The sequence below is a fragment of the Lissotriton helveticus genome, chromosome 3_1 (assembly GCF_964261635.1).
Source record: "Lissotriton helveticus chromosome 3_1, aLisHel1.1, whole genome shotgun sequence".
In the NCBI taxonomy this organism is placed as follows: Eukaryota; Metazoa; Chordata; class Amphibia; order Caudata; family Salamandridae; genus Lissotriton; species Lissotriton helveticus.
In genome coordinates, this window is record NC_136061.1 from 457,464,823 (window position 1) to 457,490,547 (window position 25,725).

General features: G+C 41.5%; 1 protein-coding gene across 2 annotated transcripts in view; it reads right to left on the reverse strand.

Moving 5' to 3' along the window:
* C3_1H2orf80 (chromosome 3_1 C2orf80 homolog) overlaps window positions 1–25,725 on the reverse strand; it is a 301,817-nt gene that overhangs the window by 64,308 nt on the left and 211,784 nt on the right. For both annotated transcript variants that reach the window (XM_078680339.1, XM_078680338.1), the window contains exon 6: window positions 10,842–10,919. In XM_078680339.1, the coding sequence (XP_078536465.1) occupies window positions 10,842–10,919 (78 nt within the window). The remainder of the gene's footprint in view (window positions 1–10,841; window positions 10,920–25,725) is intronic.

Here is a 25,725-nt window from a genome sequence, read left to right on the forward strand (position 1 = left end):
TGTGTGATAAAGTTTTTAAGACGCTGGGCTGGGTTGGGTATAAACAGTCAGGATCTCCAAATTTCGAATGTCTTTTTAAAAGATACAAGCAGGTCAGCAGGTAGGTCATGTGATATTACGGTGTCATGTTCAAAAATTGATCAGAAAAATTAAATGTTAAAAAAGTAATCACAACCAGGACTGCAGTGATTACTAAGTTCCAAAAGCCATATTATGCAGTATTTTGTCCAATTTATGGGTCCAGAAAAGGCAGATAACGTAGCATATTAAACAACTATTTGTCTCATGTTTAGTGTAATTATTAAGCAATTTTGGCACTTTAAGATGTGTAGAAAATGTATCCTTGTACTGCAGAAAATACATTTTTAAGAAAATAAGTATACACGTTCAGCAGACTCCATTAAAAGTGGGAAACTATTTTAATAACTGTGTCCTTTCTACCTTCCAGAGTGAAATAATATTCACAGTGTTGCATTCACACAGAAAAAAGGCTACATGTCCTCACGTCTTGTAAAAAGCATTGATAAACCCAACGGGTATGGATTTTCTTTTATAAATGGAGTGCTTCCTAAATGAACATCAGTTTTGTATGCGTACTTGTGCAGAGTGTTGAGTGGGAGAATGGGAAAATGTGCCCAAGATTAGATGAATGAACGAATCAGTGAGTGCATGGATGGATAAATAAATAAGACACCTGGGCTTCATCCTGGACGCCTCCCTCTCCATGACCAGGCAAGTCAACAGCGTCTCCTCGGCGTGCTTCAACATCCTACGCATGCTACGGAAGATCTTCTGGTGGATCCCCACCGAGACCAGGAAGACCGTCACCCAGGCCCTCGTCACCAGCCGACTGGACTACGGCAACGCCCTCTACGCCGGTACCACCGCCAAGCTCCAGAAGAGACTCCAGCGGATCCAGAACGCCTCGGCCAGACTCATCCTCGACGTCCCACGTACCAGCCACATCTCCGGACACCTGAGAGACCTTCACTGGCTCCCCGTCAACAAAAGAATCACCTTCCGCCTCCTCACCCACGCACACAAAGCCCTACACGACCAAGGCCCGAGCTACCTCAACAGCCGAGTCAACTTCTACGCTCCCAAACGCCACCTCCGATCAGCCAACCACGCCCTCGCCGCCGTCCCCCGCATCCGAAGAGCGACTACAGGAGGAAGGTCCTTCTCCTACCTGGCCGCCAAGACCTGGAACTCCCTCCCGACCGACCTGCGCCTGACCCAAGACCACCTCTCCTTCAGGAAGAAGCTGAAGACCTGGCTGTTCGAGCAGTAGCGGCACCCCCCCCCCCCCCAGCGCCTTGAGACCCTACGGGTAGGTAGCGCGCTTTATAAGTGTCAATGATTGATTGATTGACCTGGCCAGAGTCACATGGGTAAAAGGAGGCTAGCTCCCACTCCTGTTGCTTCCTTCCCCATCCCCCCATGCTGCCAGTCACTCACCCGTTTACAAGTGTGCAGCCACCCTCACATTTAACACATCAATACCAGCCACTTTCATAAACAAAAAGTCTGATATATTGGATTCATTGGAGTTATTGGATTGGCCAATCCTTGTTGAAACAGTAGGTAAAAAATCATGTCAAGGACTAGCCTGCGGGGTGCTCATTTGAACACCAGAATGACATGACATGAATGGAACTAAGCAGGTAGTACTAAAATCCATTGGTGGAAGTTTAGGAATGAAAACACACCCCACATGCAACAGCTTTAAATTGATCCACTGTTATTTTAAAGGGTTAAAAGATGATTTGCGGTGGCGTGGCCAAGATGCCAAACAATATGGCCGCGTAGCTGCGGCACTCCGCATCACCATTACCGTTGCATTGTCTATACGGGAGAGAAATTCCTTTATATTCCTCAAACAATTTTGGTTTCCAGCTCCTTTGCATAGCTGTGAGCTTTTGTGCAATTGAATTGCCGTTTTTCATCAATTTTCTGCTACTTTGACACGCGACTCGTTTCCAGTCAAAACGGCCGCCATTTTGGAATCTCCATGTCTCGATCGCCACTCTGCTTGAAACCCATATAATGCCTAATTTTCTCTGCACTTCTGGAACACCTATGCTTTGAATTGCTATGATGGACAGATAATTTCTTTCTGCATGCTGGAATTCTGCTTCATTTAACTTTTATTTCTACCATGTGAGTGGAATAACCTGCTTAATTCGAGTCAGCCGCCATTTTGTGCTCTACTCCACTCGCACATGAAATGTATTTTCATTCTATATAGATGGTCTTCACTATGCCATTCTACTGATGTTATGCTTCATAACCTGTTCTTGAATAACAGCTTGTTCCTTTAGAGAGAGGTCTTTTACATTTTAAATGTTTTGAATCCACGCCGCAGTACTTTGAGCCACTCTTCTACATCATTAACTGCAGAGCCTATGAATCCTTCTTTATTTGGCCATTTCATCTTGCTTCTTTATCATGCAGTGACCCTAATAATTGAAGAGAACACCTTTACTAGTTTAGTTTTAGTTTTTACTTACTAAACTCCACCGTCCCTATATGGGGAGATTAAAGACCCTAAAACTCACTGCTTCTTCCAAGGTCACTGCGTTCTCAGACTCAGACTCCAACTTCAACAAAATGGATGACTCTTCTTCTAAGAAACCTGATCATTCAACAGGCACTATTCCTAAAACACAGTCCTCAAGCAAATTACCTGTGATTTCTAACAAACGGCCAAAAAAAGATCCTCCTTCTCCAGTGAACTCTTCCTCAACCTCCATGAATCTAATTCTTGAGGAAATCCGTGTATTAAAAACTTTCTTAGAGGAAACTAACAAGACTTTACAATTTTTGAATGACAAATGGTCTGCATTAGAGTCACGAGTGCTCATTGTTGAACAACAAACAGAATCCCTTCAAGTCTCGTGTTCCCATATTACTTCTCTAGAATCTGAAGTCTCACTACTTAAAAACAAGCTGAGGACTAAGAAAATCGAAATTGCAGGAATAATCTCAGAATTTATGGTCTTCCTTGAAAATATTGAGGGTTCCAATCCAACCGCCTTTTTTCAGTAATTTTTGCTTAAGCTCCTGGACTTACCTACTTCACCTCCTCTTAACATACAAAGAACACACAGATATGGACCTAAAACTTCTGTGAAACCTCGTGGTGTCATCATATTCATCATTTTATTCCTGCAATACACTGACTTTCTACAAGTTCTGTCTGCCGTCAAGTCCAAAAAGCAAATTTGGTGGGAAGGACATAGTCTATTTTTCTCTCAAGATGTTGCTAAAATCACGGTAGACCGTCAGAAAAAATTCCTGGATCTGCGTCCTCAACTTCGTGCTATCAATGCCAGATTTGGTCTTCTACATCCTTGCATTTTCAAAGTGACATATAAAGAAAAGACTATAACTTTTGAGGAGCCAGCGGTGCTACAAGAATTCCTTCGTCTTCATGGAGCGAAAGTCATGGACACTTCAAACTTACATAATTAGTACTCTTTTTTTACTTTGCCCTGTGTAGATGTTTTGCTGTTCTGGTTATACATTGAGTGTTATTTTGCTTGTTTTTTCGCAATGTTCTAGCACTTGGTCGTTTTATGTATTTTTCTCTTGTCACTTATTCTAGTGTGCTTGTCGATCTATTTTGTCATGTTTATTCTCCTTATGCGTATAAGTGTTTTGTTCCTACAATCCATTACATTTTTTGAGCTCCCATCTATGTCAAAGTTCTGACTGTGGTTCCTCAAGTATTCGGTGGAGCTCTGGCGCGGTCATCGTCATCTTCTGGTGTAGTGACCCCCATTTCGTCTCGTATTTGTAGGTATGTTTTTCAGTCGTCATTTGTATGACTTGTACTGTCTCTTTGTTCTTTATCTTTTCCCTTCTTTATTGGCTTACTCTTGTGTTGCACCTTCTTCATTCTTTTTTTTCTCTCTTATTTTATTTTTTCTGTTCTATCCTCTCATTTTTTAAGTCTAATTTTCAAACACATTCGCTTAATTTCTCTCGCCTTTTCTTCTTATTTATTTTTCAAACAACTCTCATTCGTGTTCTATTAAGCATTATGTTTTTTCAAACTTTTTTCATTAAATTACATTTCGGGTCACTAACTCAAACATTAAAGGATTGAACAATCCTATTAAAAGGCAGTGGGTGCTGTCCCATCGAGCAAAACTAAAAACCGATATTGCTTTACTCCAAGCATCTCAAATCTCAGATGATGAAGCTTCCATGTTGAAAAGATGCTGGGTAGGTCATGTGTTTAGCTATCAGACTTTAAATAAGAAAAATGGAGTTTTGATTTTGCATGTTTCAGTTGAGTTATTGTTAAACTTCTTATAGATAAGATTCCTTTATTTATTTGTAATGTATACAGCCCTACTTCGGTCGCTAAGGTTTTCTGGATAAATGTTTCAAACAAATTACGTACATTTGATGATGAATACGTTATATTTAGTGGTGACTGTAACCAAATTCTAGATCCCATTTTAGATAGGAACTCTAGAGTTAAGTTTGTCCCCTCTAAAATGTATTCACAATTTACTTCCACAGTACGACACAATTCGTTTTTTGACATTTGGCGTCTTTGCCCTGACATTAGAGAACATAGTCTTTATACGGCTGCACATCATTCACAATCTCATATTGATGACCTTTTCCTCAGCAAATCCCTAGCCCAACATGCCATTCAATCTGAAATTGGTTCAATCCTAATCTCAGACCACGCCCCCGGACTTGTTGATATTGATCTCATCCCTTTTTCACCTCACCCGGGCAGATGGCATTTCAACAATTCCCTACTCCTTGACCCTAATTTCTATAAAAAATTCAACTCCTTTGCCTCTGAATTTTTTACTATTAACAATTCCCCAGACTCTCCATTTGTTATGGTATGGGATTCCTTTAAAGCGGCAGCCAGAAGTTTTATTATAAATGTTGTTTCACAAAAGAAAAAAACTTAGAAATCCAATCCTTTCAATTACTTAAGAAAATTAGAATATACATATTATCATTCTAAAAATGAGTCCTTTTTGAAAAACCTTATCAAGGTTAAACTTACTTTTAGTAAATTACCTACGGAAGCTGCTTCCAACTACCAATTCAAAAGAAGCTCTCGTTATTATGGAGGCCAAAACAAAATGGGGAAATTACTAGCTAACTACTTGAAAGTAAGAAAGGAAAGAACAAGAATAGAGTATTTGAAAGGTCCTGCCAGTACTCCCATCTTTAAGGATGAAGATATTGTGAATGAAGTTGTTTCCTTTTACAAGAGCCTATATATTCCTGAATCATCATCAGATCAATCTGATCTTCTTACCTACTTTCATTCCATCCCCTCTCCCCCTTCTAATCACATTGATTTTGAGTCTTTAGGAGTTGGTATCTCTTTAGTAGATATATCCCATGCTATCTCAGTGTTACGTCGTGGGAAGACGCCCGGACCAGATTGTTTTACCATTGAATTTTATAATCATTTTGAGAAATTTCTTTTACCTAATCTCTTACTTTTATTCCACTTCTTCTCTGATAAAGGATCTTCTCGGGGCTCATTTCAGGAAGCGTTGAGCTGCTTAATTCCTAAGGAGGATAAGGACCATTCTCTATGTAAGAACTATCAGCCTATCTCTTTAGTTAACTTAGATTATAAGATTTTTGCTTAGATTTTGGCTCTTCATATTGATCCTATTCTGCCTGATCTTATTGGCCCTGAACAATCAGGTTTCGTTAAAGGGAGACTTGCTTCTGAAAATTCTCGGGTCTTTTTCAATGTTCTAAGCAAGTATTCTTCCTTGGATCATCCGATTGCCGCGATCACCTTAGATGCTGAAAAAGCATTTAATAGGATTGGTTGGGATGTTATTTTTCATACTTTAAAATCTGCTGACTTCCCTCCCAATTTTCGTCAACGGTAAAACGTCATTACGTAGGGGATAAGACATGGTTGCCCTTTGTCTCCCTTATTATTTGTTATAGCACTGGAACCTTTTTTAACTAAGATTAGACTGGATGACCGCATTACAGGGTTCCATTTTGGCTCCCATCAAGTTAAAATGTCAGTCTATGCGGATGACATTCTTCTATATTTTTCCAATCCCAAAACTTCTCTCACTCCCTTTCTTCAGCAAGTAGCCTCTTTTTCACAACTCTCAGGTTATCGCCTAAATGCTGATATATGTGAAATTTTGCCTTTGAACATCTCGTGTCAAAAAACATGTTGGGTTTTCTTGGCAACTAATTAATCAAATATTTAGGCTTGTGGTTTGCACCTTTAATACCTGAAACATTAAAGCTAAATTTCGATTATATTACTAAAAAGATAAATGATACTATTAGTCATTGGCACCTCCTTTTCCTTTCTTGGTGGGGTCGCTTGGACTCAATTAAGATGATGCTCTACCCTCTTATATTATATACTATCTCTTTGATCCCCAATCACATTCCTGAGTATCATTTTAAGAAAATTAACTCACTTGGATAAAATTCCTATGGAAGGGTAAACCATCTTATATAGCCTTTCCTCTTTAAACCTTTGCGTGCGTCGGATGGCCCCTGGCCGTCCGACGTCATGGTGGGCGTGTGCGGAGGACGGCTCGGGGCCGTCCTGACCACGCCCAGTCATAAATCACCCGCACCGTGGCGGAATTCGCGCGCGGTCAAAAGGTTAAAGAAAGATAGACCTAACGGAGGTCTTAAATTTCTTGATTTTAAAACGTATCATTCCGCTTTTTCGTTAAAAGAAGCTGCTCGTTGGATATCTACTGATCTCCCTTAATATCCTCCTCTTTGGAGAATTCTTTTATTACCTCATCAGTTCTATTATTTTGCGCTGCGTCCTCACCATTTCTTTCTGAGTATCTATTGTCTGTGGGATTTAGTATATCCCTTTTAGGTAAGGTCCATTTAAAACATCCCTGAGCTCCCTCTTCTCAGAGAAGAGGTTGTAGCCCTTTGTGGAACCAGGCTTTCCCACCAAGAGGAGGTACCCAGATGAAGCATACCACCTTCTGTGGGTGAGGGTATTCGTCCTAAAAGGGATTTCTCCCACATAAGGTTCCTGTGAGACTACAGTCCGTTACTTGCTGTGCTTAGTATTGTAAAGTCCAGACCCAAGGATTTGTTTGTGTTGATATTTAGTTATTTAGGGGAATCTTTTCCTTGCAGGTCTTTAATCTTGTTCCCTTGGACCCTCCCCCATTCTTTGTGTTATAGAAATCTTTTATTGCCCTAATCGATTTTCAGGATTTTTTATCATTTTCTTCCATCACTGCTTTCATGTGTTCTCCTGTCATTTCACACTCTCGTAAACTTTTGACTCCTTACCTATCTTCATCGTATTCCTCTACTAGTTCCCTTCATCAATTACCTATTTGGCATAATAAATTGTTACGGGTCCGTAATCGTTCTATATAATGGAAATCCTGGCATTTTAGAGGTTTAAGTGGATTTCTCAGCTTATATTTCACTCCCAACCTCTCACTTTCTCTGATCTTCAATCTCAATTTTCTTTTCCCTCGACATCTAGATTGCAATATAATCTTCTTTATCCTTTTCTTATCCAATTTCTCCATAATATACCAGGCAACATTAACTTTCCTGTAAATTACAGAAATCTATCCCCTATATTGGATAATTCCCCCTCGGCATCCAATATTTACAAAACATTACAACTTCCCACAGATCGGCAAAAATCATGGCATTTTCAAAAGAATGGTCAACTAATACATGGTATAAATTATGGTCAAAACTTTAGAAACCTCTTGGGCTGTTAATACCACACAAACCCTCTTTTCATTTATCATTGAGTACTATATTCCCAGTATCACTAGCATCCTTTTCATCAGAAACGCCTTCTTCCTGTTGGTCTTGTTCTTGCCTGCTGCAGACCTAAAACATATGTTGTTTGATTGTCCCTCCATCCTCCAATTTTGGCAATCAGTTTGGTCCCAAAGTGAGATAATTTTTAAAGTTCAGATCCCCTTTTCCTTCACAAATGTATTTCTGGGTACCTTATCTCCTCAATGGCCTCGATCACCACTAACTTTTAAAATTTTAGATCTATTATTAGATATTGCATTTCATCTAATATCCCCGAACGGGAAAATTGCCAATAAAGTAACTTTTTAGATCCTGGTGGAATGCTGTTTGCTTCCATCATGGGCTTGACACTAACTATGTATCTCCCATTTCTCCAGTAATTAAAAGGGATCTCCTCTGGCTTCCCTTAACAAATTATTTATCTGTAAGTGCCTCTTCAAATGTTGCTTCTAAAAATGTATCAGATGATGTATGGAAACCACCTTAATTTTCACCCTTTGCCTTTTCATTACCAGATGTTTGGTTGGTTCTTACTTCTGAATGTTTATTACCATATTTTTCAATTTTATTATAGTTATGCTTACAGTGTTCAATAAAGTTTGCTACACACTTGTTATTTTTCTTAATTGATATACGTTAATTTTTCCTTGTTTCTTTTCCTTTGTCCTTTTTCTTACTGTTTTATATGATGTATTTTTCTTTTGTTTGCAGCTTGACAGTCATATCCTGATGCAGTTTTTACTATTTTTCTCCACTTTAATGTCAAATAGAATATGCTATATTCGTTTTTTACTGTATTTTTCCAGTTTTTCCTCAATAAAATCAAACTTAAAAAAAAGTTGATTTGCACGGAGAGTATTGCGATTTATTAGTGACTGGCATGCAATTTTATTTTTTAATATATGTCTATAAAAGTGCTCATACACTAAACTGAATATCCAATCATAGTCACCTGGCTCCTCTAGTATACATTCAAGATGTAAGCAAAGGTACATAACAGAGCTGTAACCATCAGATATTAGGTTGAGATGCCTCTCTATACATAAAAAGTTAGGGCTGAATTGATTGGGTGATGAACTGTTTGTGTCACATCAAAGGTACTTCAGTGAAACAGGAATGGGAGAGTTCAGAAACTAAGACCACATCTACAGTAGGATAAAGTATTTCAACAGCGAAGGAACTGATATGGTGTATAAGGCCTGCATGAGGGATGATTCAAGGACTAACTTATGTATGGAATGAAGGAGATGTTTAAATGCACCATCCGAAGCAGACATGGTATTATTCTTATGTTTTTGGCGAGAGACCCAGAAGCAAGGAAGAGTTCTACCCACGAGTAAGATGCATGAACTTGTATTTCAATGTGTAACAAATGTCGAAAGCATCAGAAAAGAAAGGGGAACTTGTGTCTATATAGTTTGTCAAATTGCATTTCTGCCATTTCTAAGGTGTGCATATAATAAATACTTCTAGACATTTACTGGAGCTCAAATTGCCCCTCTCGGAAGGATAAAAGACGATGCCAGGATTCAAAGTCAATGTCATTTTCTCAGGAACTACTGAACGGATTTTCAAAGTCTTAGGATCCAGCTTACCGTGTACTACTACAGCGAAAAATGTCTAAGTTATGCTTCAGTTTGTAGATGGAGTCAAAGGTAGTCACTGACCAGTGCACAAACGGTGTGTGTCTGTCAAATGTCAGGGGATGACACGTCCGCCCTCCTCACAGGTCTTTGTCTCATTCAAAAGCAGGGAAACCGCTTGTTTTCTGAGACTATAGTCTAAGCCTTAACACTTACCAACCCCTTGCCAGCATCTCATCCACAGATTGTCAGCAGCTTAGCAGCAGAGGGCGGGAAACTCAATGCAGGTATTTCCTCTGTTCTTGACCACAATGAATGGTCTGGTGGCCACAAACAGAAGACATGAAGAATGGCTTCCACACACTGGGAGAAAACTCCGAGCACATCAGGGACTTTTTTTTTTCGTTTTCCACACTATGGGGCTTGTTTCCGTAAAACAAAAAAATTACATGGCAGTCCGGTCAGCATTAGATTTGTTTTCAAAATGATGCTACACTTATTACATGCTGGGTGAACTTCCACTGGTCCAGCACAAACGGAGCCTCCGGAGCCCCTGGGTCTTGGCAGCCGCCCACCAGGGTATCAATGAGACTCTATGTAGATTTAATATGCTACACAAGTCTTGGGCACAGCCTTGAAAACACTCTTGCAAGGTCACTATTCATTCTATAGTTTTGGATCTTAGTTGTTCTTTCATTATTATGTGGACTTCAAACATTTTGGGCCAGATGTAGGTCGCCCAAAATCGGTCGGTAACGGCCGAAATTACCGAATTTCGGCCGTTAGTGACCGGTATTGGGCTTTTTAGATGTAGGTGGCATTTTTGTAGGATTCGGTAAGATACCGAATTCTTAACATACCGATTCGGTAAATTACTGAATCCAGGATGTAGGGAGCACTCAAGTTAGTGCATTCCTCAGTTAAGGATTCGTTATTTACCACCAACTACAAGTTGGTGGTAAATAATGAAAACCTTTGAAAAAACTTTTTTTTTGCTTTTCCAACAGTGCCATGTTGCAGACATACATTAGGGCACGTGCACCCATACACAATTGAGGGGTGTAACAGGGTGTCAAAGTGACACCCTGCCACCCTTCAATGTTTTCCCCCTTTTACCGAATCGGTATTTACCGATTCGGTAATTGACATTCATTCCTATGGGCCCCCAGGCCCATAGGAATGAATGTCAATTACCGAATCGGTAAATACCTTTTCGGTAAATACCGAATTTTAACGAATCGGTAAAATTTACCGAAAAATTACCTGCATACTATCTACCTATTCTTAAATACCGAATCGGTATGATTCGGTATTTAAGAATAGGTAAATAGTATTTACCTACATCTGGCGCTTGGTCTTCAGAGTTGTTCATCTGGATTTGAAACATGTTATTTTGAAAAAACCTAACACTTTTTGCTGTAACATGTCAAAATCGAGTGAAAAATGTGTAAAAGCGCTTACCTTAGAAGAGTCCTGTAAATGTGTGGCTGGCGGCTTGCAGCTGTATATCCCAAGGACCTCTTCCACAGGGATGCTGTTCTGTTAAAAAGGAAGAGGTGTTATTTCATTATGGAATCATACCAGAATCTGCAATCAAAATCTCAGGAAGATCTTGCAAAGAAGAAGCTGTCTGGTCAACCCATGTCCAACTGGGAAGACTGACCAGAGGCAGTCTAGGGGTAATAAATGGAAAAGCGGTCTGTCATCAGTATTACTTCTCTAAATGGAATTTTCTCTCAAGAACATCAAACAACAATGCTGAACACAAACTTGTCAGCCCAGTCCCTAGAGTAATGTTTTGGATAGCAGAGGAGGTGTAATTTGATGATTGAATTGCCCACAGTGGAACTAGCAGTTCTCTCCTTGGTGTTTGCTTTCGCACTTAACTAAATATTGAGGCCCAGATTTATCAACATTTGACGCAACACGGCAAGACAACTTGCTGCACTGCATCAAATGGTGAGAGTAAGAATAGGCCATTATACTAACATATGTCGTCTTCCTGCTCTCTCCCTGCGCGGATGCACTTGTGGCTTCGAAGCGCCAATACAGGCACCCTTGCGCCATGGTGCATGGGTGCCTGCGTTATAGGCAGGATTTTATTTTAATCAGGAAAGGGCACTCTCCTGCACAAAAGCAATCCTCAGAGGCATTTTTCTCTTTCTACATGTGCTGCAGGATGTGTGTTGTAATGTGCTTATTACCAATGCGGTCTCCCCACTGTGGTTCTCTGCCTTTCTGCTCAGCCTGTGATGAGGTCACATGGAATGTTGGGTTGGTTTGTATGTAGGAGAGAATCAGTTGGTGTGAAGGGCTGAGCAGAGAAAGGAGCCTGCTCCTGGTGGGGCATTACCATGGATCTGAACATCTTCCTGTAACTGAGAACTTGTAAAATTACCACAAGAATATATCTACCATTACCCTCTCCAAGACATGTCTGCGCCTTCATACTTTGTTTTAACACTGGCGACGATTTAAAAAGAACCTACCTGAGCTACCATGGATGGACTTGACGTAAGAAACTGAAGTAGAAGAAGCCCATTTTGAAGAAGCAACGATTTACAGAATTTCCTACTGATTGGAAAATTATAGGACTTAAAGGACTCAAGTAAGTGAATTGAAAATCATGGATTTGATGAAACTTGGCACCCTATTTGCCCCACCAGTGACCCTGTTAACGGTAGCCCTTAACTGAAAGGTGCCTTGGGATAGTGCCTGTCAGTTGATTTCCAGTTTTTGATACCTTATCCCTGCATTGGGAAATCGACAGGCATCCCCATACCACCTGTGCTAAGGTAATAGAATAGCTTGTGTAAGGATTGCGCTAGTGAATTGATTTGTCAGCAACAACGTTTACCGGCAAGACCAGCTGACACCAATCGACTATACTATACTACACAACAGGGTGTGTGAGAGCAGCAAACAATGCGACACCATTAATACCACAGAGAGAGGGAGTAGTGTACAGTGTGACCAAGTAATTATGGGTTTCTGTTGCGGTTTGACACTGCAGCAGCTTAACACTACGCAGAGACATTACACTTGGACAGCCTGACTTCGCTGTTCTCACATTGTAAGAGCTGGGGATGAGCTCACATTTTCTGTAAAGTGGAATGAGGTTTGGCAAACATAATTTTAAAGTTGTGAAGAGGATTGGTAAACGGCCGTTTGGATATATATATTTTTTAAATTTTAAGTGAACACGCGCTACTCACCGGCTCACGAGATTCAGCCAAACAGACTTCTGTGACGTTTTGGCCAAAGCTTGTATTGCTGCATTTACGTGTTTGCCAGCACTGGCGTGCCGTGAGCCACCCGGTGCAGCGTGTAATGCGTGCTGCCATTTTGACGGATGTACCAGTTTTGTTTCATCATCTATGGACTGCGGATGGATACAGATCTTTTGATGGTTGTCAGATTGTTACGTGGGTGCTATACAGACGGTGAATGACTCTTTCAACCCCGCCGGTGTATGACTTTTTCAACCCTGCGGAGGTTTGTGAGCGGTGAAACAGATGATTAATGACTCTTTCAACCCCGCGGATGACACTCACTTATGCCCAGTGGAAGAAGCACCGTCTGTTAACTCTGCAAAGAGCACTCAGTGTGGCGAAAACCTCGGGTGAGAGATCGCTCACCGGAGCCATTGATATGTCTTCCTATATTTTATTGCCACATATGTATAATTTTGGAGGGTGGTGGTTGTTCCAATTTTGGGTTTGGAGTGTTCGCGAGTGTTGGATTAATGATGCTCATAGTTTTTGTTAGACTGTCATGGGTTTAAGGATACCCATAGTTTAGCGAGTGGGTCATGGGTTAAAGGTTACTATGGATTGGTTTTGGGTTAAGGGATGCCCTAGATTTACTTAGGTTTGCCATGTGCCTTTTATACACATTACATAGACTGTGTGTGACAGGTACACCCGTGATGGGTTACCTCTAGTGTAGTGTAACTTCTCCTATCAGTTTTGTTTATACCCTAAGTTTTTGGGATTTCTGGAGTCTATTGACACTCATAGTATGATTTAAGAGTGTTTTGGGTCTAAGGATATCTTGGGTTTGTTTGCTTTAAGTATACCCTGTATCTGCTTTGGGTTTGAAGATACTCTTACTATTTTCGAGTGTGCTTCTGGGTTTAAAGGATACCCTAGTTTTGCTTTGGGTTAAGGGTTACCCTAGATTTTCAGGTTTGCCTTGTGTTATATATACACATTACTTAGGCTGTGTGTGACGGGTACACACGTGGGGGGTTATTTCTTGCGTAGTGTAACTTCCCCTATCAGTTTTGCTAATACCCTTAGTTTTTGGGATTTGTGCAGTTTAGGGTTGTAGATTCCTGTCTTGCCCCAGTTTTATGCTGGTTTAGTATTGGGGTAGATCTTTTCTGCCGCAGTTTTCTCTTGGTTTACTATTTGGCACATTAAGAAATTTGTGTGGTTTTTGGATTTGTAAGTTTAAGAAGGTAGGAAATTGCTGCGGTTTTGGATTGGTAAGTTTGAGAAGGTATTTTCTTGTCTTGCAATTTGTTTTATCTTTGATCATTTTCAAGGAGAAGGATTTAAGCATGTATTACAATGTTTTGGTAGTGCGTCCTCTTCTTCTCCTTGTCAAAAGTGTGTTTACCATCTATGCATTTTTGTGTTTATGATCGCTATCAAAAGGGAAGGATGTGTTGTATGTATTGTTATTAATGCATTCTTTAGTGCGTCCTCTTCTTCTTCCTATCAAAAGTGTGTTTACCATCTCTACGCATTTTTTGTGTTTATGATCGTTATCAAAGGGGAAGGATGTGTTGTATGTATTGTTATTAATGCATTCTCCTTTCTGATTAGTGTATTTTCTTTTCTTCAATTCCTTTGAATGTTTTGATTATTAAGGGGGGAGATGTGTTGTAATGTGCTTATTACCAATGCGGTCTCCCCACTGTGGTTCTCTGCCTTTCTGCTCAGCCTGTGATGAGGTCACATGGAATGTTGGGTTGGTTTGTATGTAGGAGAGAATCAGTTGGTGTGAAGGGCTGAGCAGAGAAAGGAGCCTGCTCCTGGTGGGGCATTACCATGGATTTGAACATCTTCCTGTAACTGAGAACCTGTAAAATTACCACAAGAATATAGCTACCATTACCATCTACAAGACATGTCTGGGCCTTCGTACTTCGTTTTAACACTGTACATCTGAATTAAGGGATTGCATTGCCGTGCGCCACCTTGCGTGACACAGCGGCAACACAAACCTTAGATACATGCAGCCCTTAGGTTGTAGGAAAATCACTTTATTATCCTTCGTCCTACTTTTTTCTCGTAAAAAACTATGAGCATTGGCTGAGCACTTGCACTATGTGACGTGAAATCTTTGAAATTCTCATCTCTATGTTTGATATGCTGTAATAAGTGTTTCCAGTGTCATTGTTTTTGCATCTTTTTTCAATCATCATTTCACTTCCTACCATTATTTGTCCGACTGTTCTCTTCTAGTAAGGTCCTTTAGTAACAAGGGAAGTCTGGTATGCATCTTAAAAACTGTAATATAGGTATACATTGACGAAGTGTGATGGGCGACACACATACTCAAAAGTAATTTATTCCACAGCGATACACTGTGGGCATGATATGCTCATGGAGCAAGAAACCCACTTGATGGGCAACAACTGCAGCTTCCTAAGCCAATATGGTTTTGGTAAGGTGCTGCATGTTAGATTTTCAAGGGACTCCAGAGGGGTACTGATAGACTTTAAGAACCAATTCCTCAATCAGTCACAGAACCAGGGCGGATAGACTGGGCAGTATTTGATAGTTACTGGGATATTGTATGGGTCCGTACTGACATGTCTTATAAATGTGCACTCTGTCACCTCAGACAGCAGAGGTCCTGTCAATATGAAGGCATGAAGGCTGTGGCTTAGTGGATGTCATCAAGCTGCTTACAGTGTAATGTAGGGAAGACCGAAGTCATGCTGTTCGGGGAGGCTAAAATCCTATGGACCCCGGACTGGTAGCCACAAGATCTCGGACCAGTCCCTGACCCCAAACACGTCGTAAAGAAACTAGGAGTCCGACCAGACCATGAGCTCTCTCTGAAGCAGCACAGTAACCACATTGTGGGCTCATGTTTCCACGTGATAGGCCTTTTACGCAAAGTGTTCCCCCTACTCCCTGACTGCATCAGGAAAACATTGGTACAGGCTCTTGTTCTTAGCCGTATCGATTACTGTAATGACCTGCTGTTATCTGCAAATGAGGGAGTATTAGCCAAACTCCAAGTTGTACAGAATACTGCGGCCCGGTTGGTCTTGAACGCCCCCCCTAGATCTGCGTCTAAACCTCTTTTGGACAAATTACACTGGCTGTCGGTCCGGCAAAGGATTAAGTTTAAGACTTGCTGCATAATCCACAAAAGCTTGAACGGATTAGGTCCCGCATACTTAAAAAACAAATTTACTCCCTACTCTCCTGTTCGTTCCCTTAGGTCCAGCAACCAGTCTCTACTGTGTGTGCCCCGTGCAAAGAAGGCCAGACATGGAGGCAAAGCTCTATCTGTTGTTGGGCCCTCATTTTGGAACAAGCTCCCATTAGCTCTCAGACAATGTCCAGAAAATCTAATGTTTAGGAAGCGGCTCAAAACTTTTCTGTTTCAAAATTAATTCTTTTAAGTTCCCCTCTGACTGTGCTTGTGGTGTTCCTAGGGCGCGGAGATACTCCTTCGGGCGTTGATTCGAGCGCGATATAAACCCGCACATAAATAAACAAATAAATATTGTTTCCTAAGACTCTCCTCTGGAGCATACATGAATTTGGGGGATTTAATGAAGTTATAGGCAGGGAGAACAGATGGTGGTGACCAACCACCCCAATGAGTTAAGGATCCCTTGCAGCATGTGGAAGAGGCGAAATACCAGAGGGATGAGTTTTACCTTCTTCTCTAGCCCCCAACAGGTCATTCTCATGCATCAATTATATTGTAGTCCATCTGCCTGATGCCCATAGTATTACACAAACATACATACTTGCAAGGTTCCCCTGACTGATGCCTATAGGTTTACACAAACACACATACATATAAGGGTACTCTCTGACCATGCACCAGTGAGCATGCGATTTGACATTGAGACCCTTGAGGTGTCCCCAAATGTGGCGTTTAAATATCTGGGAGCTGAGTAATGATCACTTTGAAAAAGTCCACACTTTACTCTTGGACCTTGCAGCAGACACTTGGGGGGCACTATCATCCCAGCCCTGCCCTGAAACTACTGAGTTCAGGATGGCACATACGCCCTTAGCTGCCGCAGGACGTCTATGATCTACGAACCATGCGCAACACAGGCCATATTCTGCTAAAAAAGATGGCCCGCTTAAAGACATCTTCATAAAGCCCCCCAACTCGCTACCCACAAAGAGCCCTGTTACCTCTAGCGTACCTCCATTTCCTGAGGACGCTGAGGGCGAGGCTCCGATCACTCAAAGCGCTGTTCTCGTCCCTCAGAGAGGCTCTACAGACAGTCAAGAGGGACCTGATGCAGGAATTGCACACAGTCCGTAAAAAGGTATCTGAGATTGGAGACAGAAAATCATTAAATATCCACAGATGAAGAAAATGAACAACCCCAACAAGAACTCATCCGCCTCACTAATGAACAAATTGGTCTCCAAGCTGGATGCTGAAGACCTTGAAAATTAGTCACAACACAATTTAAGAATAAGAGGGGCCCCTAGAGCTGCAGAGACATCAGAGACTATGTAACGTCTCTCTTCACACAGATGCTGGGGGACATTCAAACCGAGGATATCCGTCAAGGCAGAGTACACAAAGTGGGCCCTCTAAGATCTGCAAATACGTTTCCACCGGACATCCTGGCTTGTGTCCACAATTTTCCCCTCAAAGAGCGGATTCTCCAAAAGGCCAGAGATATGAATCCGGTACAATTTCGCGGCCATTCACTGCAACTGTTTCTAGATCTCTCAGCAATCATGTTGCAGAAAAGACGGGAGTTAAGCCCAGTAACAACCTTCCTCCGTGACAAGAACATCACGTATTCCTGGGGCCATCCATTCCACCTGGTCTTCTCCTTTGAGGGGAAACTCCACCAGCTCTGCTCCTTCAAGGCAACCTGTAATCTACTGCAGCTTGAAGGTGCCAGAGGCCCTACCCACACGGACTCAACAGGCCCCGGGGCTGGTTGGCGCTCCTGTTTAAAGAGGAAACTTTCCTGCGCTGGAATCACGAGACCTGATCCCTCCATGTTCACACAGGAATGGAGACCGGTTCTGGAGATTCTGGCTGAGGACCCAACATCAAAAGACATTGCTTGAGGTGCTCGGGTTGCTTCTATGCTTTTTATTCTGGACTTTGCAGGCTCTGGCTGGAGTGGACCTACTCCATGGAGATCCGCCGACGACGGACCACACTCTTTGGCCTCTGGACTGGCATCGATATTGTTGGGTGCTTTTTTGCTGCCAGGACATTAATGACGCTCTTTCTTCACCTTTTTTACTATTGCTATGTTAACTGTTGGGATTGTTTCGAGGGTACCAACACACTTGTCTCTTAAGCTACACGAGAAGATGTTTTCACACATGGATAGGTCATCCCATTCTGACTCACGCCATTGGTCGAACCAAGTCAGGACTAGTGGTTAATTTGTAAAATATGAAGTCCAGGTGCTCAAATGTTTCCCGGAAGCCACACCCACTTTCCCCAGTTCCACCCACTTCATCCCCTGGCTCCACCCACATACTCTATCGGCTCCACCCTTATCCTCAACTGGCACTGCTGAAAGTCAGATGTGAACTTCAGCAAAGGATCCTTCCTCCAAATAAGGTTTTCATAGGAGGTCCCCCTGCCCCATGAACTTTTTGAAAAAGATTAAATGAAAAGCGCCTTTACAGCACAATTTTGGAATAAATTAGCTAAAATGACTAATGCTTTAAAAAGGGACACAAACTGGGGTATGTCATTTTTAACCGAGTCTAATTGTGTTGCATGGGACAGTTGTGGGCAAACATACACTGCAGGTTCTCGGGTGCCCTGAGAAAAGTATATCTGCTTTAGGGTTTAGAATATTCAGCAATTCTTTAAGCATCTAATCTTACCAGTATTATCAAACACTACAGATGCAGTCTCAAATAAGTCTTATTTTTTCTGATCTCTTTGAGTGTTCAGTTGTATCTAATCTTACAGTGAAAGTTGTGAAGGGTGAGTAAAGCACAGGGCCCTGATTAGTAGAGGGAAAACACTATTCTTGTCATTTGGAAAAGCAGGGTACTATTGCAGGCTTGGTACACTGCAATAGTCTAACTGGCACAGCTTGTCAATGCTAATCATGGCTTATTGAAAAGAAGCAAAACCCAGACTTCCAAGTATTCCATGACTGATGTTGAGGGGTTTCCTGTGTAAAAATTGTTCCTCATTAGTCCTCTGAAAGGATGTTGGTATTGGGGATGACTTTCCCTCTATTGGAATTACTATATTGGTTTGTAAGATACCGGTTGTGTAATTGGTATAGGGAAAGAGTCAGTGGCACAGTGACATATCCTGCTAATTCTGTCCCTCCATTGCCAGGCTTGCAGTGCTATCAGGTGGTGGGCAGCAATGAATATGAGACAGGAAAGGTGGCATGATATACAATGAGTGGTAGGAAATGGCAGGTGAAACTATAAGAGGAGAGGGAGAATACAGAGTGATCAAAGATTAATTATATCGGAGAACGTAGCAGTGATAGGAGAGGTGGGCAGTGATGGGAAAAGGTGACCTTGAGAGGAGAAGGGTACAGAAGAGGAGAAGTGGACAGTGACAAACAGAGGGGATATGAATAATGGTGTAAGAGAGGTTGACTGTGCTGAGAGATTAGGGGCAGTGACATGAAGAGGTGGTGCATCCCAGTAAGAGCTGGGACAGGTTTGGGAGTTTTGGGGGTGACATGGAGTGTAACAGGAAAGGTGTACCTTGACACTAGATGAGGCAGTGACTGGAGGTTGGTCCATGAGGGGCATTTGGCAGGAGGGAGCATGGGCAACATAAAGAGGAGAACATAAAGAAAATAGCAGTGAAACAAGAGGAAGGACCCAGGCCAGTTCTTGGACTGCTGCAGTACAATCCGAATTGTGCAAACAATAAACGTGCTCGACTTTCACACCATCCGCGCATCCAAACATTTTATCCTGTCCCGTACATACATTAGAGATGAGAGGGGCCCAATGCAAAAACTTTTCAATGGCAGATCAACAAAAAAAAAAACATGCCAGCACCACTCTCCTCATCGTGCCTCGAGTTCTTCATGCTATTGCTCATAGAATAACTCTAGGCAGTCTACAATGCAAAGTGCTCACCGAGAACAACCTATGGGGAAGGTGTTTGCAGTTATATGCATTTAGGGCCATATGTATCAAGAAACCAATTTGCGATTCTGTAATAGCGATTTTTAAGAAATCGCTATTTCAGAATCGCAAATTGGTATGTATCAAGAAAATTGCAATTTTTTAGCAATTTCTTGATATTCCTTAATTGCGAATTCGCAAATTGCGAATTCGCAATTAAGGAATACTTTCCCATTCATTTCTATGGGCCAGGAGGCCCATAGGAAGGAATGGGAATTTTTTCGCAATTTGCGATTCGCAATTTGCAATCGCAAATTGAGAATAATTTCAAGGGTGCAGGGGTGTCCAAAGGACACCTTGTTGCACCCATGAAATAAGCATAGGTGCACATGTGGTGCACATGCATGCCCTAAGGACATGTATGTGTGTCACATGGCACTTGGAAAAATGCAAAAATGTGCATTTTTCAAGGAATTCGCAACTTACCACCAACTAGAAGTTGGTGGTAATTTGCTATTCCTTAAGGCCATTTAGCAAATTTTTTTAGCTTCTTACATTGCATTTAAGGAATCGCAAAATTTGCGATTCCTTAAATGCAATCGCAAAATAAGGAATTGCAAATTTTGCGATTCCTTATTTTGCATGCAGATTTATGTGATAGATACCATTTTGCGAAAATGCGTTCGCAAACGCCAAAATTCTGCGAATTTTGGCGTTTGCGAACATATTTGGGCATGATACATATAGCCCTTAATGATACTCCATTATCAGGAAAAACAGTCCCTTCACCATACCAGCCCTGTTGCTCCTGTGGGTATCTCTCTGTGGTGCAAACCCGCAGCAACATTAAACTGACAAACCTTGTCTAAGTATCCTTATCTGTCTAATAGACACAGATTTTGGTTAATTGCAAAAAGGGATGCATGCTCTGGTATAGGATCTGTTCCTACAGCTACCTGGGATATTGGTACATATGAGGAACACTTGGCAAAACAGAAATGTATACAACGATGCAATATTAGGTGGGAACCAACATAATTCTCTTCGCCTTCGTTTAGAGCATAGTTGCCTCTGAAAACAAGTGCAGGAGTTGATCCTTATTTTGGATGAGTAAAAAAAGCCTTAATAATGTCATGTTTTAATAAGACTAAGATTGTGTATCATCCAACATATGGAATCATTTCCCAATGGGTGGCCATTGTTGTCCTATTAGAAGGTTACAATGCAAACTTAGATGCACTGTCTTCTTTTGACATTTTACGTGCCCAGGGATAAGCAGTGTAGTGTTCCTTTGTCAAGAGGTGTTAAATTTAGAAGCTGTAGTAGACATGAATTATTGTATCTATTCTAGCTCAGAAGTCTACTGATTAGCTGTGGTTGGGATATATGTTTGTTATAAGCAGTGATGTATAGTAACTCTTCCAGATGTAGTTGGATCATGTGCTTTGAGTAAATGTCGAGCATAGTGGAATATGCAGATGAGTTAATTGTGTGAATGCAATTAAAAAGTGAAATATCAGTTTTTCAGTTTTCCTGCCAAATTATGTTTCTTTTTGCAGCAAACCAACAAAAAAAATATCAGTTGATGTTTCTTTGACTTTTTTTCATTGTGTTCGGTGATATTTTCTTTGGCCATCGAATTAATAGTTTTTGCAATCACTTATGAAGAAAAGAATTGTGATACACTGTAATAAAGATATAATTATTATCACAATTGGTAGTTTAGCAGTTGTAGCCATAGCTATAGTGTGATTTATTGGTATTCAGCAATAGTCTGATTTATTGGTATTCTGCACTTATGTTACGGATGTTATACAACAAATGTTTTTATAAGCAGAAATCAGGACAAAACATACTTTTTTTCTGCTTTGACATCCAACATGGGTGGAAGAGCAGGAATTATTTCTTCTGAAATATTGGATTGTGTTTGCTCTGTGGTTAAGAGTACTGAACATAGAAATTAATGCACTTTTACTTGCAGGATGTGATAATCATGTAAACTGGATTGATAACATAGGGCTAGATGTAGGTAAATGGTATTTACCGATTCGTAAATACCAAATTTTACCAATTCGGTATTTACAAATCGGTAAATGCTACGTAGGTAAATATTCGGTAAAAATTACAGAATCGTTAAGATTCGGTAATTAACGAATCGGTATTTACCGATTCGGTAATTGCCATTGATTCCTATGGACCTTGAGGCCCATAGGAATCAATGGCAATTACCGAATCGGTAAATACCGATTCGTAAAATTACTGAATAGTCAAGGGTGGCAGGGTGTCAAATAACTAATCCTTAAGGCCCTGTGGCACTGTTTACAGTGCCACCTACATCTCAAATTACAGATTCGGTAAATTTACTGATTCGGTAATTTACCGAATCGGTAAATTTACCAAATCGGTAATTTTTAAGGCCCCTACATCTCAAACTCCAATTACCGGTCGGTAACGGCCGAAATCGGCCATTACCGACCGGTATTTGCCTACCTACATCTGGCCCATAGTGCCTTAAAAAGTTTCCATACAAATTTTGATGGTGAAAAAAACGTTTCAAAATAATGCCAATTTATGGTGTACTCAGTGATTATGATAATTCCATTAGACAAAGCATCATTTGGAGAAAAAATGGAGATTGTTTAAAGATTAAAATATGTAAAAGAACAAAAGCGTTAAGCAGCATTGGTTGTGGGCACAGGGAGGGCTCATTACTCATGGGGGAGTGGGAGCTCCCAGAGATCTATTGCTGGTGGCGCCAGTGATGGAGTCATGGGCGCAGAACTTTTTTATTTTAGGCTATTAAATATCTTGTTTACATCACTGGGCCCCCTTTATAAAGGAACGGAAGTGATGCTGAATGGTGGCACACATATTTGTTTTTGATTAAGGCGCGGAGCAGAATGGATCTGATGTGTCCTCCCATCTACGGTGGCACACTTGACAAGCAGGAGCTAGTGGCAAGGATGTGAGACATCGGGGAAGGGCCTGTCTCAGTTTCTGTTGGTTTGTCCATACCCACACAGCAGGAACCACTGACTGCACAAATAACCTGAGCTACAAGGCTTTATGCAGGAAATTAATAAACTTAGATTTCAACACGTCATCCAAATACACAGCCGCCGCACCCCGCCTTATTGCATACTGGGTATAACAGGTACTAAAATACCGAATCCGTAAGACATGAAACGGGGCCAGTTGAACAGGGAACAGAAAAACACCAATACTTTAGATGCAGGTCAGTCAAGCCAACAAATAGACAGAAAGGGTTAAGGGCAGGCCCTGCCCTTTCAGCCTCCCGGGCCGGGGTACTGCTCATGATGCACAGCGCCGGAGGCATGATTGCTCGCCCGGAGCCTCAGACTCGGTTTATACCAAGTCTGTTAGTGACCACTTTCAAGAAATAGCAGAGTAGGTTTGTTACTTACTGTGTTACTTAGGCATTTCCTTTATAGAAGAGGCCTGCTCCTGCACACTGCAGCACCACATGCTGGATGTGCCTGCTTCAAATGAAAGTGCCCTGGATGTCGTGCTGAACTGTAGGGTGGTAACTCGTGCAGTACGTGAATGGCGTGTTATTTTGAAAAGCGTTACACACGCTGCTGCAGCCCCTACCCCACAGAGACAAATCCAGCCGAATCAGCCCACCGGAAAGACTCAACTGACGGCAAATTGGTGTGCATTTATTATCAGCTTAGCAGCAGAAGCACTCTTCACCAGGTCATGGGGAGACAGACTGACACCACGGTCAATTATACTTACTGAGACACACGAGGTGCAGTCCAGTCATTGATGTGAGTTGACAGTGGCACTTAGGTGTAGCCCCAGCCCTGATAAATAAGTGCCGGTGCTAAGCACCGGAAAGCACCAGCACAAATTAAGCACTGCTGGGACACAGTGAAGGTACATACACACCCCGATGAGAGGTGATCCCCTGAAGGTGGTCACTCTGAATGTGAAAGGGCTTAACAACCCAGCCAAGAGGTGGGCCGTCCTCTCGTATCTGGAGCATGCCCAGGCAGATATCTGCCTTCTTCAGGAGATACACCTGACTACAGGGGAATGGCACAGGCTAAACTCCAGAGCATTCCCACACCAATTGTTTTCCTCTACAGGCTGCAAAACAGCAGGTGTAGCGATCCTGTTCTTGCATAACTTCCAGGGGAAAATTGGACCTAAATTGCCAGAGATCAGAGGTAACGGCCTGGTCTATTGCGTGCAGATAGGCACCCAGACACTTATCCTGAGCACTCTCTACACCCCTATCGAGGGCTGGGAACATTTCCTTTGGACGGCCATTGCGGACTCCCCACACAAGACTGCATGTCTTGATCGGGGAAGACTTTAATGTGGTATTTATTAAGATCTTGACCGCTTAGCACAGCGGGAGGGGGGAGCGAAAGCACTTTATCACAACCTGCTCCCTGCATTCACGTATCCACCACCAGGGGGCTGAACTGTGGGACTCTCCAGTGTTCTGATAAGCTTTCAGACCCTCCCCTTCATGTGCATACTGATTTCAAAAAGAACTAACATCACACAGAAAGAGAGGCAGGCCATTCAAAGTTTGGCTGAATACAAAAACATAACAATACGACAGGCTGATAAGGGAGGCGCCCTTATTATCATGGACACGGATGTTTACGACAGAAATGTCAATGATCATGTCAACGACGCAAATACATATATGAGATTGAGGGGAGATCCCATAAATTAATACAAGAAAGTTCTAACGACAATCATCAAAAAAGCCATTGACACAGGAACCATTGGAAACAAAGAAAAAGAATACCTGATCAAACAAAACTCATCTATACCTTATATCTACATGATTCCAAAAATACACAAACATCCTACAGTTCCCCCATTTCGTCCAATTGTGTCAACAATCAATTCCATCCATGAGCCGTAGGAAAATTTATCGATAAACATTTGCAACCATTAGTACAACAAATCCCCACTTACATAAAGGATACCACTCATTTTTTGAATATTTTGGAAGCACACAAGACTTCATTTACAACCGAGATGATTCTAACAAGCATTGATGTAAAGTCATTATACACCTCAATTCCCCATGACCTAGGATTAACAGCACTGGAGAACACTTTACTAAACAGTGAACTGGATGAAGACCTGAAATGACTAATTATGGAACTAATGCATTTCACATTATTTCACAGTTACTTTCAGTGGAAAAATGAATTCTTTGCTCAGTGCAACGGTACTTCCATGGGAAATTGTGCCGCCCCGGCATATGCTAACATTTTCATGCATCATTTTGAAACAGAACACATCTTAACTAATCAAATTTGGAAAAACAATCTCATACTGTACAAGAGATACATAGATGACATCTTTCTACTCTGGAAAGGATCAACCAACCAACTGATGTCAGCTATTCAAGAACTTAACAACATTAATGATCGAATCCAATTTACACACAACGTCAATGACAAACAGTTGTCCTTTTTGGATGTACTGATTATCAAAGAACAAAACAAAATACACACCACCGTATTCCAGAAATCAACCGATAAAAACAACCTATTGCATTATCAGAGTTTCCACCAACCGTCATTGAAAAACCACCTCCCATTTTCTCAACTGCTACGCGTAAAACGCATTGCCTCCTCTCAGAGCTTGTATGAAGAACAAAAAGAACATATGATTAAAAAATTCAAAGATCGGGGATACCCAGAAGCCACACTGGAACTCGCTGTAGACAGAATAAAACCAGTGAACAGACAACAACTACTAACACCATCCATTCCAAGGGAAGAGCGGAGATCCGTGTTTATCTCCAAATACTCCACAAGAAGTCATAACATCAAAAAAGTCATCCTAAAACATTGGACGTTACTGGCCCTTGAAGAGGACTTCAAGGGCATTTTCACCTCAAACCCCAGGTTTGCATATGAAAGGACCAGAAACCTAAAGGAACTGTTGAAACCCAAATCTACTGAGTCTCCAAAAACATACAAAGGTACACTCGCTTGTCATAATTGTGGGAATTGTAATTTCATTATCAAAGGGAA